The sequence below is a fragment of the Lagenorhynchus albirostris genome, chromosome 7 (assembly GCF_949774975.1).
Source record: "Lagenorhynchus albirostris chromosome 7, mLagAlb1.1, whole genome shotgun sequence".
In the NCBI taxonomy this organism is placed as follows: domain Eukaryota; kingdom Metazoa; phylum Chordata; class Mammalia; order Artiodactyla; family Delphinidae; genus Lagenorhynchus; species Lagenorhynchus albirostris.
In genome coordinates this window covers 55,162,008-55,177,042 of record NC_083101.1, presented here as the reverse complement: position 1 = coordinate 55,177,042, position 15,035 = coordinate 55,162,008, and the positions used below count along the sequence as shown (strand labels likewise).

Genomic DNA, 15,035 nt, shown 5'->3' with positions numbered 1-15,035 from the left:
ATAAACACAGGGACATTATCATACCTATCAAAATTAATTAATTTTGATTAATTAATTAATTGCTTGGTGTTATCTAATACCCAAACCATAATCAAATTTCCCTAAGAGTGTTAAATATTCTGTTTAAGTTGGTTTGTCTGAATCAGGGTTCAAACAAAGTCCACATATTGTATTTGGTTGTCAGGGCTTGTATCTTTTAATCTAGAACATTTCTCCTCCCCCTCTTCCTTTTTTTTTTTTTTTTTTAATTTGCAGGGTTTGACTTGTTGCAGGCTAACTGGGTTAGTTGTCCTATAGAATGTTTCACATTCTAGATATGTCTGTTTGCTGTCTTGTGGTGTCATCAACATGTTTCTCTATCCTCTAGGAAGTGAAATTAGCTCTAGAACAACACTGTTCAATAGATGTTTCTGTGATGATGGAAATATTCTACTTGCACTATCCAGTACAGTAGCCACTAGCCATTGTGGCTATTGAGCACTTTACAGGTGACTCGTGTGAGTGAGGAAATGAATTTTAAATTTTATTTAGTTTTAGTTAATTTAAATTTAAATAGCCATATGTGGCTACCTTACTAGATCATGCAGCTCTAGTGGCTCAGGTTAAACTTCAACTTTCTTGGCAAAAGTGCTTCATAGGTGCTTCCTATGAATCACATATGAAGAAGACATGTGATGTCACCTGTAGTGATGTTAAGATTGATCAGTGGGTTCATATGGTGACACCCTGATCCCTCTAATATGGAGTTCCCCCAAAGGATATGATTTTAACATTAAGATTTAAAAAAAATATAAACTTCATCTTTATGCAGTTTTTGAGAACCAAGGAAAGAGCCCAAAATAGCTCATTGAGCTCTTTTATACATTTATAGTAAAAGTCAGAAAGGTAAACTTTTCTCATCAGACTCTAAGGAAACTATACTGTTAAAGAACATTTCAGAGAAAGACTTTGAAGAAGGCCAAACATAAAACACAATTAGTTCCTGAGTCTTGAGGCTGGGTCTACACTTAAAAAAAAAAAATCAGTAATCTGCCATTGCTTTAGGGCTGAAATAATCCAGATTGTTTCAGGTACTTGAGGTTCCCCTGCACCGAGGCATTTCTCCCAAATCCTAATGAACAACTCGCTTTGGAAACTCAGTTTGCTGGTGTTATTCACATTTGCTAATGAATAATTCACTGGCACAAAAGATTGTAGGGCCTAACAAATGAGTCTGAGTCCAGACATAAAATAATGACCTAGAACAGGACTTTGAAGATCTTTCTCACTTATTATTGAATCCAGCTGCCATTGGAGAGACAGCTGGCTCTAATAAGTGGGCATGAATGTGATGGAGAGAAGAGCCCCTCTTTCCTTATCTGCTCATTGTCAGGTAACATGGGTGGCCCTTCTTTTTGCTATAGCAGGGAACTGAGGGCAGGACAGTGGTTCCAAAACCTGATTTGACTAACTCTACCCCTTCCAGACTCCAATGAAAACTACAGGCTCTCTTCCCAGAAAAATGCACATATGCACATGCATGAAAGGTTTCCTATCATCTCAGGGCCTTTAGGATCCCTGACACATCCAGGGGTCACAGCATAAGACACCCTGCACTGGAAGCAAAAGTATCAGACACACTTGCGTGGATATTCTCACAGTATGCGGTATACAGGATGGAGCCCCAATGCTGAAGAAGCCAGTTCCTGGTCCTTCCTATCCTCCCAGATTTATCCTTTCTATTATTTTATATTTTCTACTTGTTTTAATTCATTTTCCTTTTTAGACCAAATAATGCAAATACTTTGCAAAACTATTTTAAAAGTATCTAAGGCTATTCAATGAAAAGTAAGTTTTCTCTCTGTGTCTCTACTCCAGGTCCTTTCCCCAGAGGCATCCACCATTAGCAGTTTCTAGTTTCTTTTTTCAGAAATATTCTAAGCATATATGTCTATATCATATTCTCTGTCTCTTCCAAATGGCAGCACAGTTTACACATTTTTGTTCCATGCTTTTTTTTTTCTTAGCTCTATATTTTAGAGAGTTTTTACTGCTGGGACTTAGAGCTCTGCTTTATTCTTTTCCCATGCTGCATATTATTCCATCTTGAGGCTTAACCATAATTGATTTAATCTGACCATACTTAATGAACATTTAGATGGTTTCCAGTATTTTTTTAAACTACAAATATTGCTGCAGCATATGTTTTTTGTACTTGTGAAAGTATACCCATATATACCTATTCCTAGCAGTGGAATTCCTGAGTAAAATGAAAAATTTTGATAGATATTAACAAATTGCTCTCCAGAGAAGTTACATGTGATAAACAGAATAATGACCCCCAAAGATATCCATGCCCTAGTACCTGGAACCTGGGGACATGTTACCTTTCATGGCAAAGAGAAATTAACTTGAAGATGGAATTAAGGTTTCTAATCAGCTGACCTTAAAATAGGGAAATTATCCTGGATTATCTGGTGGACTCTATATGGTTACAAAGGTCCTTAAAAGAACCAGAGAGATGGTAGCATGAAAAGGAGTTGGTTCAATGTTGCTGGCTTTGAAGATGAAGGAAGGGAGCTATGAGTCAAGGAATGAAGGCAGACCCCTAGAAGCTGGAAAAGCAAGGAAATGGAAAAGATAAGGAATGCAGCCCTCACATTTTGCTTTTAAAGATCTCTGTTGGATTTCTGATCCACAAAATCAAAAATTATACATTTGTCTTGTTTTAAGCCATTAAGTTTGTGGTAATTTGTTATAGTAGCCATAGAAAGTTAATACACTTTATGTATTTACACTCCTACCAACAATGTATGAATGTATTTTCCCACATCCCTGCCATTAGTGATGCCTTTTTTTTAATATATTGTCCTCCCCTCATATGAATACTCCTTCCAATGTTATTTGAAAATAAATGTTTACAATTTAGTGTCCTGTATTTTTTTAGATAAAAGGAAAATCTCAGCTATAATTATCTGTAATATTTTGTTCTTTTCTCATTATAATTAACTCTTTGGAAAATCCCCATCTGGGACATGTGCCATTTTCTTGGCAGTGGCCAGGATGTGAGCAGTATGCGTGACTGATGTGTCATTTCTGCAATGCTGTTGTCACTGCTGATCAGCCTACACTGCAGAAATACTCTGGGACTAAGAGTTGTTTAATGAGATTTGTTTTCTGCCACCTACACAGGTACCTACACAGGTAATAAAGCCAGTGTCTGTAAGTGGTGATAGTCCAATGGCTTTGCTTGACCTCCAGTGGAGGTGGCAGCCTCAATCTTTGCAAGATGGGCCAGAGGCATTGTATATGTAGCAACTTCCGCATCTCCCTGGCAGCTGAGTGCCTCAGGTGACTGGGGTGGGGGAAATTAACAGAGTGTAAATATTTCCTATCAACTCAGTTAATACACCCATGCCCGACTAGCAGAAGTAGCTTCTGCCTGGTCCTTTCTCATTTTGCATATTTAGTTTGCACTGTAGTGGTGGGACCTCCATACATTAAACCCTATAGCCTGGCTTGACCATCTCTGAAATTAACATCTATTCAGGATAATTATTGAGCATCTACTCTGCTAGGTATTTAGGACACAAACTCTTAGCCATGCAGAGCTTACAGTTTATAGAGACAAATAGTAATCAACAATCGCAGGAGCAAATGTAAAACTGCTATTGTCACAGTTGCTAAAAAGAGGATATATATGTGTGTGTGTGTGTGTGTGTGTGTGTAAATAAATAGTAGTGAGATTCTACCTTGTCTGGGAAAGTATAAGAGAGGCTTGGGTGGGATATGTAAATCTGTATACATTTGCTAATCCATACCTACATTGGATGACACCCTAGGTAAAGGATATAGAGGGAGGAAAAGAAAGAACTAGAAACACTGCTTAGCCAGGGAGAGGAGGAAGAATGGCCAGAGAGTTGAAGGGAAACCAGAAAAGGGCTGTGCCCTAGGAGCCAAGCAAGGAGATTCCAGTTATATCAAGGAGAGTTAAGCAAGGAGAGTCCAGTTAAGGCTAGGAAGAGCATAGAATGGGACACTGTGTCTCGGAATCAGTAGGTTGTCTATGTTGCAATGGCAGAGACATGGTAGGGCACACCTGGATTCAAGTGTGGCTCCTTCCCTTTAGATGTGTGGCATTGGACAAAAGACTGTCTGGCTTCAGATTCTGCACCTGTAAATAAGAATAATAATATCTCCCTGAAAGAGTTACTGTGGGGATGAAGTTAATTAGCATATGCAATATCCCTACCATTTTGTAGGTTCTCAATAAAGATTGATTCCTCCCTTCCATTATGTCTGACCACTTATTTATGTTTTGGTTGTCACTATCCTTGATGTCTTAGCATTGGTGTTGATGACGTACTTGTAAGGGTCAAGGCAGGTCCTGTCCCTGTATATAAATGCATTAGTAAGGGTGCCAGCAAGTTGTTGTGAGCTGACAAGTCAGTGCTCTGGTTAGGGAGCCAAGCACCCACTGGTGTGCCTCTTGCTATGCTGACAGACAGATCATCGAGGATTGGATAAGGACATAGTACATCTTCCTTCATCACACTGAGTTTTTCCCTTTCAGGGAAAGGCACTCCAGTTACCAAAATTAATACCTAATTCTTGTCTCAGGACATCTTTCTGCACTCACATTTCTGCAACTGCATAAATCTCCAATGCAAAATATTAGTAATAAATGACTAATTCCAATAAAATTTGTTTTGTTTAGAGGCAGCATTGGCCCTCCCAGATTTTTCTGATTGGCTAGAAGCGGCCACTCCCTCCTTTATTCCTTCATTTTTGTCTGTTAAATACAGTGAATGGGAAAAAATGCAATTTCTTCTATTGGTTAAGAACTCTTGCCCTGCCTGCTACCTCTGACGGTTTTTACTGTGTAACCCTGGCTTTGGCAACTATGGTAACTACACATTGGGAGATAATGTAGTTCATTGCTTCCCTTAAGTTAACTAAACCCCAGTAAAGAGACTGAAAAATATTTCTATTGGGACTAAAACAGGATACGTAACTTTTAAACCTCTTTAGGAATTGTCCTTGTTTTGTTTTGTTTTGTTTTGTGGTACGTGGGCCTCTCACTGTTGTGGCCTCTCCCGCTGCCGCGCAGGCTCAGGGGCCATGGCTCATGGGCCCAGCCGCTCCGCAGCATGTGGGATCCTCCTGGACCGGGGCACGAACCCGCATCCCCTGCATCGGCAGGCGGGCTCTCAACCACTGCACCACCAGGGAAGCCCTGTCCTTGTATTTTTAATTAGCACACATTTCATTTCTTATTGACAGTGGGCATGTTTTCTGAACCAAACATGAGGACGTAACATTTCATAAACATGATTTTTATAAGCATGAGAATACCTTTAGGGACATACTACTATTTTAATTGTAATTGTTACAGAATTTCCAGGGCTTGGGGGTCGTATAGATACTAAAAATGGGCAGGGCTTAAATCGTAACGGAGCTATGATCACATTCGACTTTTAGAATTGACACTGTAAAATAAACATTTTAACATAGTGATTGGGGCCCTAAAGAGAGTGGATGGAAAGCCTGGTGGAAAGGAAGCTAGGGCTCTTAGCATCTCGTGATCCGGCCACCAGGGCATATACACTAGGACATTCTCTCCCGTTAGTGCACAGTCTGGAAGCCAGTGTCGTTCCAAGTGGAGCACAGGAGGCTCACACTCTGGCGGCGCCGGGGGCCTCGCAAGCGTTCCTTGGTGGAAGGTTGCGTGTTTTGAGTGTCCATAGCAACGCGACGCTTCAGCCTTCTGGAAGCCTTGGCTCCAGCTCGTGCAGTATGAGACCCGTACCGGTGGGAGGGACCTGGGTTGGTGGGAGAGTTGATGGGAGTTCAGTGGGGTGGGGAGCTGGGGAAACTACTGGGAACATTTACTCCAAGGATTGAGTTAAACTAAGAAAAATCGGTCCAAGGCTCAGCGCAAAAGAATCTTTTCATTCCAGTCCTTTCGCCCACGTAGGGAACTATGCCTTTGGAGGTGGTGGTGGAACTGCATATCCGGGCGGTAAGAGAGATCGACGAACCTCTCCTCTTTGGCCCAAATCAGACTCTTTCCCCAGGGTTCTAAAATGGTTCTGGGTCGTTTTCACCACCCCTCGCCCCACACACATCATTAATCCTACCTGTGTCCCTAAGATTCTCCACATCGGTCTTTTCTTACTTTCTAACCTTTAGTTCAATTCAACCGCTTCCCACCCCTCCCGCCCCGCCCCCCCCGCCGTCCCGCCCCCAAGCCTGTTTCTTGGCTTTATCTGGAATTTTTCTGTTCTTTTAAAATAACCTTGCATTAAGTCCAAGAAGGATTTTATTTTCTTTTCCGGGATACAGATTTGTGAAGATTAAAAAGCCCCTTTAAATAACCAGGGAAGATTTTAATTTCAGAAAGCCAGGTCACTTCCCTGATAATTTGCCACCTCTATAAACCAATCAAGTATTTTCTAAGATACTTCCCCTACAGATGGCTCTGGCTTGCTAATTCCAAAAGGGATCAATCAACAGCTGTTTAATAATTATCCACTGAATCCTGCTTATGTGAGGTGCTGTGGCAGAGTGACTCCATTGTTCCTGTTTGGGGTCAGTTATTCCTTATTTCAGCTTCCATTTTCCAACCCTTCCATGTGTAGTTGGTGACAGACTGTCAGGCAGCTTTGCCTGAAAGCTATAAGGAGCTTCTCTACTGGCCAGGTTTATAAGCAGAACACCAACAGTTTACGGCTGTGGAAAATCTGGTTAGCCTCCATACAAGTGACAGATGCTGTGATTTCATCCTAAGTGCAGCTCTGAAACAAAGATGGAAATCTCCTGGATTTGACCGATTTTGCTGACAGCAAATAGTACCAGACTATATCATTTGTGCTATATCAACTGTGACCTCTCACAATTGTGCAGTAAGATGAAGGAATTCTTGAGACGTTGAGTGATAAATCTGTCTTCCTACTCATTAAGGCAAAAATTAAACAAGTTTTCATCTCACTTCATTCAACATTACTGGTTAATTTTATTTTGATTTTTAAATGGTATTCTTCAGTGTACAGTTAATTAACAGTGGAATCAGTTTTTTTTACTCTACAGTACTTACGATGCTTCAAAAAAATCAGGTGAATTGATCTGTGCTTTAAAAGCCAGCAAACTCAGGCCCCAGCAACCAAGATAGGGAATTCCAGAAAAATAACCAGAAAGGAGGTGAGCCTAATTTTGATCTCCCAGTATTCAGACTTGTAGATGCTGCAAGAGGAAAAACTGCTTCCAAATATCTGGCCTGAATATTGCTGCAATTAAAATAAAGGATCTCTTTAAGTCTAAACAATAAAGGAAACCACTTAGAGTGTCATAGTTTGGCTGATTCAGGAAGTGAAGATGTAGTCTGTGTTCAGGATGTTGTGGAAATGCAAATAATTTTGCTTCATTTTGAAAAGTAGCTATTCCTTTTTCAGTGTTCCTCTCACGCTCAGAAAGTTCACACTTCCACCCAATCAGAGCCTACCTGTCACAGCCATTCTCTGGATTCTTATGTACATCTCTATATGACAGATCAAATGCCATAATCCTTTCTATTTATAAATGTCAAAATAATTGGTTGTTAAGATTATCTAAAGACACCAGTTCCATAGGTAATTTAAAGGTTCATATTTTCAGGCAGAGCAGCATTTAAAGCACATACCCTCTTCCATCTTTCCTGATCAAAGAATAATGAGCAGAGTCCACCCTGCATTTGGAGGTTTTTGGTCTTGTGATTCGGGGAGGCACCATCGATAAACTGCTTTAATTGTGAGGGTCAATATAAATGGAAATTTAGGAGTTATACTTTGTGCCTGGTATAGCAGTAGGCTCCACTTGATGAATTTCAAGTTAAATACTGTTACCTAAAGTGTGCTGTATACAGGGAAATGGAATTCCATATGAAAAATACAATATACAGGGTCATCCTTGTGGTATATATTTGAAAGCTTATGCTGTTGCATTGCAAAGAATCAAGTTATTTTTCCATTTTATTACCTCATTAAAGAAGCATTATTCTTTATTCAGTAGAGATGGTAGGCAGCAGGGCCCATCTTCTTCCATGTTGGTCCACTGACAAAGTATGTAGTGAGCCTACCCCCAGACTCTCAGTTCCTTTGATCTCCTCAGCAGCTTCGCTTTTCTGTCCTCTGTCATGCCATGCTATTTGCTGTCAACAGAATTAAGCATGAGGCCATAGTCCCATCTTTCCTTTTCTATGGGCACTGTCCATATGCCCGCCTTTAAGTGTTTCTTCTTCAGGTAAGTTCTTGGTTTGTTCTCTGAATGCAGAAAAACAATTAGTGGGAAATAAATATCTTCTTAAAGATCTTTTGAGGAGGTAGAGGAAAAGGAGAGAAAGATATGTACTATATTCTCTCTTCTCACTACCTGATGCGCAAAGATATAAGAGACAAAACTAAGAAAGCATACCAAGAAAATTAGGATTAAGAATAAATCTTCCCAACTGTGGTAACAGATCTTCAGAGGATAAATTAGAATAACCTATGTCTTAGACTCTTAAAGTACTGTTTAAAATCTACCTCAGGAAAAGAACTAGGATTAGTATGTGGCTCATCTGCCTGTATATTTACAGAATGAAGGTGATTTGTTTTTTCAAAGTTCAGTTTACAAGTGATATGTTGACTTACAGGATTACACAAAACAAAATTTTCTGATGTCAACTTTTAAAAAGCAGCATTATAATCACCTCAACTTGGTTTCTTTGCAGTTGTCCTGGAGATATAAAAAGTTGTTGAATAGGTATATAATGGGGGGGGTTGCTTTCTATAATATGGCTGTCATCAGTAATGGTCAGCACTGTGCTCTAGCCTAGCAACCCGTCAAGATTGTAGGACACCTGAAATCCCAAAAGGAAGCCTGAAATCCTTAGGGGGGCAAGCAGGATGGCTGCTGGTTTATGTCAGCATCGTCACGTGTAGAAACTTTCAGATCTGGTGCCATAACAAATGAGATGGTGTCATGGTTGGTTCCACAGTACAAAGAGGACTGGAGCATTGTGCGGTGAAAGCCAGCAATAGTCCACGATGCTGTACTGCATGTAGCCCAGAAGAAAGCCAAAAGCCACGTCGGTGACATTGTGCCGCCCCAGCATGACCCTGGAGAGGCCCAAGATGAAGGCCCACAGTACCACGAGCACCCTCAGTGGAATGGCCAGCACTAGGTGGTTCAGGATGAACCGTGAGACCAGGGCGGCCCTGGTGGCATGGCCCGAAGGGAAGGAGTACTTGTCCACCGAAAGGGTGAAAAACATGTCCATCTGGTTGTGTGCCGGGCGGCGCCTGCGGACCAGCCCCTTGATCAGGGCCACCAGCAGCAGGTCCAACAGCAGGGAGAAGAGCAGGTTCATCAGCACCTCTCGCCCGGCCCAGCTGTCGCTCCTGGACAGGCAGTAGAGGGTGCCCAGCAGCCAGGGGATGCCGTGTCCCGAGATCTCCAGCAATTTCATAAGGGGCCGCACGCTGCCCCAGGATGAGCTCTCCCCCGCACACACCCCCAGCTTCTTAGACAGCCACAGGTCGATGGCCAGCAGGGAGCGCAGGGCGATGCCCAGGAAGGACGGGTTCAGGTCCATGCGGTCCTCCTCGGGCAGCGGGGACGGGAGCGCCGGCGAGGAGCCCGCCCCGGCCAGGGGGAACGAGCCGCGGCGGTGCACTGGGCTCTCGGACGCGCGGAGCCGGGCGCAGGTGGGGTCGGTGCCCGGCGCGCGGCTGCTGAGCAGGGACTGGAACTCGAACCTGCCGCCGCCGCCGCCGCCGCCATGGGCCGGGCTGCCGCTGCTGCTCGGGGCGCAGGCGGCCAGCGGGCGTCCCTCGGCGTTCCTCCGGGGGCTCGGCATCGCGGCGGGCGGCCCGGACCGCAGGACCCGGCCAGCCTAAGAAGAAGCTTCCCGGCCCTGCAGCCTCTTCCGCTTCCGCACTGCCATCCTGGAGGGGCGGGGAGAGGAGCCAGCGAGAGGACGATTGTGACACCTGGCGGAGACTTGGGAGGAAATTGAATTTCCAGTTTGAGCGAGGAGAGGAGAGGGGAGGGTAGTGCTATGGGAGAGAGGTGAGGGTTACGGTGGTGGGGGAAATTTGATATTGTTTGTGGGAGGTTAGGGGAAACAGACCCTTTACAAAGCAAAACGCAAACCCTGTTCTCTATTTTTTTCTTTGTTTTTAAGATTTCTTGCCCAGGGGTGTGCCTTCCTGGCAAGCAAGATGTGTTCCTTGGGGTTTACCTCCTGAATCAGTACCTGGAGACACACTGCTTTCCTTCCGTGTTCCCTATTATGATTCAGCGGAGCATGAGGTTTGAAAAGGTGATCTTGACTTTCTCATTGCTAAATAGAGAAATTCAGATTCTGTTGTCTGAGGATCATTTAGTGGTCCTTATAAAGAACACAGCTTTTATAAAGTTATTTTGTAAATTTTCTTTAAAAAAGAAATTACATGAAGGCACCTCAGCACAGTGCAGAATCATAGTTGGAGGACTTGCTTTTGCATCCCAGATCTGAGCCAAGTTCTGTCAAATTAGTGCTAAGTACCCTGGTAGATGTTTTCTATTTTTGGAACTCCCATGGCATTTTCTAACTGGAACAGAGAGCATTTTCTGAATGTTCTTGGAAGTGTTAGAGGCAGCTGTGTACATTCTGACAGAGATTATCAATAAACTAGCAGACCTTAGAAACAAACTTTTTTAGACTCAGAAAAATACCCCAGACTAACCAAATTAGTTAAATCCTGTATCTGAAATCCTGTAACAAAACAAGAAGGCTTTTTAGATTTACTGAGTTTCCTTAGGTCATATCTGGTTTATTTAGCTGCAGTGATAAAAGCTAGATTCCATTCCAGTGAATGTGATCATAATATAAGTAGCCAAAACATTACCAACCCTCTTCCCACTTTCATATTTAATGGAACATTAATTTCATTACTATCCAATCACTGACAATCTCTTGAAGTTTTTGTTTTGGAATTTAGAGATTGAATCAGTTTTAACCTTGATAAGCCTATGATTTTTGTCCCAAAAAATATCACTGAGGTGGTTCTATTGGGGAGAGGATGAGAATTGGAAGGCTTCAGGGTAGGGCCTGTCACTTTTAAAGGTCTGGATGGTGGTGCCCTGAAAATGACCTGTCTATTTCAAACAGAGTAGCAGAGGAGATGAGGATTGATTTCTGAAAGGGCTAGGGCTGTGTGTAATATTTTTATAAATCACAGCCCATTAATTAATTTTTTACATCTTTATTGGAGTATAATTGCTTTATAGCGTTGTGTTAGTTTCTGCTGTATAACAAAGTGAATCAGCTATATGTATACATATATCCCCAGACGCCCTCCCTCCTGAGCCTCCCTCCCACCCTCCCTATCCCACCCCTCTAGGTGGTCACAAAGCACTTGATCTCCCTGTGCTTTGCAGGCGCTTCCCACTAGCTATCTATTTTACATTTGGTAGTGTATATATGTCCATGCCACTCTCACTTCGTCCCAGCTTCCCCTTCCCCAGCCCCCACCATGTCCTTAAGTCCATTCTCTATGTCTGTGTCTTTATTCCTGTCCTGCCACTAGGTTCATCAGTACCCTTTTTTTTTATGTTTCCCTTGTTTTATTTTTACCTCAATTAATGCACTTTATAGATGTGATAACATATAAGTATTATGTAAGGAGTGGGGAGAGAACAAACTATAGCCACACAATTCTTAAAGCATAGAAACACACATACAATAGGGCAACAACACCAAAAAATTCTCATCTGTTAATTCAGTTATAATGTGTCTTATTACTTAATATTGATCATTACTTCCTTTGTGTATCATTAAATACACATTTATGGCATCATTTCCAAAGGCTTTGATCCCTTTCCAACATACATTTTAATTCAACCTCCATTGCTGCCTTTGGTTTCTTTTCTTTTTTTTTGTTAACATCTTTATTGGAATATAATTGTTTTACAATGTTGTGTTAGTTTCTGCTGTATAACAAAGTGAATCAGCTATATGTATACATATATCCCCATACCCCCTCCCTCCTGAGCCTCCCTCCCACCGTCCCTATCCCACCCCTCTAGGTGGTCACAAAGCATTTGATCTCCCTGTGCTTTGCAGGTGCTTCCCACTAGCTATCTATTTTACATTTGGTAGTGTATATATGTCCATGCCACTCTCTCACTTCGTCCCAGCTTCCCCTTCCCCAGCCCCCACCATGTCCTTAAGTCCATTCTCTATGTCTGTGTCTTTATTCCTGTCCTGCCACTAGGTTCATCAGTACCCTTTTTTTTTATGTTTCCCTTGTTTTATTTTTACCTCAATTAATGCACTTTATAGATGTGATAACATATAAGTATTATGTAAGGAGTGGGGAGAGAACAAACTATAGCCACACAATTCTTAAAACATAGAAACACACATACAATAGGGCAACAACACCAAAAAATTCTCATCTGTTAAGTCAGTTATAATGTGCCTTATTACTTAATATTGATCATTACTTCCTTTGTGTATCATTAAATACACATTTATGGCATCATTTCCAAAGGCTTTGATCCCTTTCCAACATACATTTTAATCCAACCTCCATTGCTACCTTTGGTTTCTTTTCTTTTTTTTTTTTAACATCTTTATTGGAATATAATTGTTTTACAATGTTGTGTTAGTTTCTGCTATATAACAAAGTGAATCAGCTATATGTATACATATATCCCCATATCCCCTCCCTCTTGCGTCTCCCTCCCACCCTCCCTATCCCACCCCTCTAGGTGGTCACAAAGTACCGAGCTGATCTCCCTGTACTATGTGGCTGCTTCCCACTAACTATCTATTTTACATTTGGTAGTGTACATATGTCCATGCTACTCTCTCACTTCGTCCCAGCTTACCCTTCCCCCTCCCCGTGTCCTCAAGTCCATTCTCTACATCTGCATCTTTATTCCTCTCCTGCCCCTAGATTCATCAGAACCATTTTTATTTTTTTTTTAGATCCCATATATATGCATTAGCCTACGGTATTTGTTTTTCTCTTTCTGAGCCAGCCTGTTAATTTAAATAGTCTTCTAAACTGGTTGGATAAGAGAGGAATAAATGGATATTACCTTGGAACATACAGTCCGAATCCAAAGGAACCTAGTTCTAACCATTTCAATGTTGGTCATGGTTAAAATGTGGGTGGTGAAAATCCAGTCTATTTTTTTCCCCCAAGAATTTCCTTATTAGTTTTATCAATTGTAAATTTGCTTTTCTAGAAGACTTTAAAAATCTTTTTATAAGAAGCCCAAGGATGTAAAATTGTAGAAGCTGTAAATCAATCTGTAAATGACCTTGGAGGTCACCTAGTCCAAGCTCCCTGACTTGCAGAAGAGGAGAATGAGTGTCAGAGTCACACTCTAGATGTCACAAAGCTGTGTATTTGAGATTACTAGATATCACAGACCATTTTTCATTTTATAAAGTGCAATTAAATAAATGCTTTATTTTAAATTTTGAAAAGTTGCCTTCTTGTGTGAGCTGTTTGAGTTCATATTCAAGCTTTCTACCAGTTGGCTCTAGCTTTCTTGTATCTTTTCCATTCTCTAGCTGCAAATACTTGCAGGGAGTAGCGAAAACACTTTCTCCTCCTTGGACCTTCTGTATAATTCAGAATTCAATGTTCTAAAGCATTCAGATAAACAAGAAATTACTCATAAAGAGTGTATGAGCCATTGTGTTTGAGCAGTTCATGTTGATCATTTATTCCCCACGATCATCCTTGAGAAAATTCTTAGACATGGATGAAGAGAAGGGATGAACTAATATTACTGGAATAATTTTGGGAAAATCCCCAGCTCACTCACATTTGCTTGTTAAATCCAAGTCAGTAAGACAGAAATGGATTACAGGGGACAGCCTCCACTTTTGTGGTTAAAGCAGACCTGGTTTTGGATCAGGAGCAGATTTTAATCATGCTAAGGTTAAACACCGTTTAAATCAGAAATTTAATGCCTGAAAACAAACTCTGCTGAAAACTTGTGTTTCTTACAGGGTTCTAGAGTTCAGGGAGAGGGTCATGTTATGCCTTTACCTCAGTCCCCTAGGCCCTTTTATCTCAAGGACAAAATAAACATATTTGGCTGTGGGTAGACAGGTATCACAGTGTTTTTCTTGTGCTTCATGATACACCTAAAACTTATGAGGCTCTCTCTCTTGTTATTTTTGGATTCTGTGGGAGTCTAGCTATGAGTACTTAGCTTTTCTTTTGTGTTGCACATAGAATTTTTATTTATGTTCCTTTTTAGCACGACCAATGGCTTGGGAAGAGAAGTCATTTATTCAGTTAACATGTAATAAGTATCTGTTGTATTCAGGATGTTTTTCTAGGTACTCAAACAAGACTCTTTCAGGTAGATGCCAGATGTGCTTTTAGCAACAAACTGTGGGGCTAGGTCAAGTAGATGACGTTTTGAACATGTGGTAGATTCAGCTAACTTAAATTTTCCTTGTACTTGGTGTTGTGTTACTTCTCATTCATTTATTCTATAGTCATTTGTTGAACTTTTAACCACATACCTGTTAAAGGTACTCCTGTTGAATCCTAAAATATTATATGGCTAGATTTGACATGTGTTAATTATTTGGAAGAATATGATCTAGATTTTCTATAAGTATATATTAATAAAACTTTGAAGATTTATTTTCCCCATTTTTTTTCCTGCAGGTATTTGAAAATGCAATAGATCCTGGAGCTGTAGCAGACATTTTAGAAAGTAGGTACTCCCCCCTTCACCCCCAACAAAAGAGAGAGAGACTATTGTGTATATGTAATTCACAGATATAAAATTCTATTTTCTAAGTTGTGATACTTCCACATTTACCCCATATTTATGTTCAAGATAGCCTGTGTAAAATTTCAATCATGTCATTGATTCAATTACAAACCCTTTTCTAGATATGTATGGCATTTACTGGATGGTATGATTCTGTTTGTTTTATTACAATTAAATGGTTTTTGTATCTTAACAGAGTTGTTTAACCATCACCATAATCAATTTTAGAACATTTTCATCAC

The 15,035-nt window shown here is 41.0% G+C and overlaps 2 protein-coding genes across 3 annotated transcripts in view; one reads left to right on the top strand and one right to left on the bottom strand.

Moving 5' to 3' along the window:
- Positions 1-15,035, top strand: part of SPATA6L (spermatogenesis associated 6 like) — a 63,037-nt gene that overhangs the window by 4,192 nt on the left and 43,810 nt on the right. The window contains exons 2-4 of one of the 2 annotated variants that reach the window (XM_060155034.1): positions 5,957-6,001; positions 10,181-10,318; positions 14,685-14,733. In XM_060155034.1, the coding sequence (XP_060011017.1) occupies positions 5,963-6,001; positions 10,181-10,318; positions 14,685-14,733 (226 nt within the window). In that variant the 5' untranslated portion in view covers positions 5,957-5,962. The remainder of the gene's footprint in view (positions 1-5,956; positions 6,002-10,180; positions 10,319-14,684; positions 14,734-15,035) is intronic. The other variant, XM_060155035.1, reaches the window with a different exon arrangement.
- PLPP6 (phospholipid phosphatase 6) lies at positions 6,299-9,898 on the bottom strand. Its single transcript, XM_060153468.1, has 2 exons — positions 8,705-9,898; positions 6,299-8,276 (listed from the first exon to the last, which is right to left on the bottom strand). Exon 1 carries the CDS (start codon positions 9,851-9,853, stop codon positions 8,975-8,977), a length of 879 nt encoding a protein of 292 aa, XP_060009451.1. The 5' UTR covers positions 9,854-9,898; the 3' UTR covers positions 6,299-8,276; positions 8,705-8,974.

What these genes read in the sequence shown, in the direction of transcription:
- PLPP6 (XM_060153468.1), bottom strand. Translation starts at nt 9,853, where the DNA reads ATGCCGAGCCCCCGGAGGAACGCCGAGGGACGCCCGCTGGCCGCCTGC.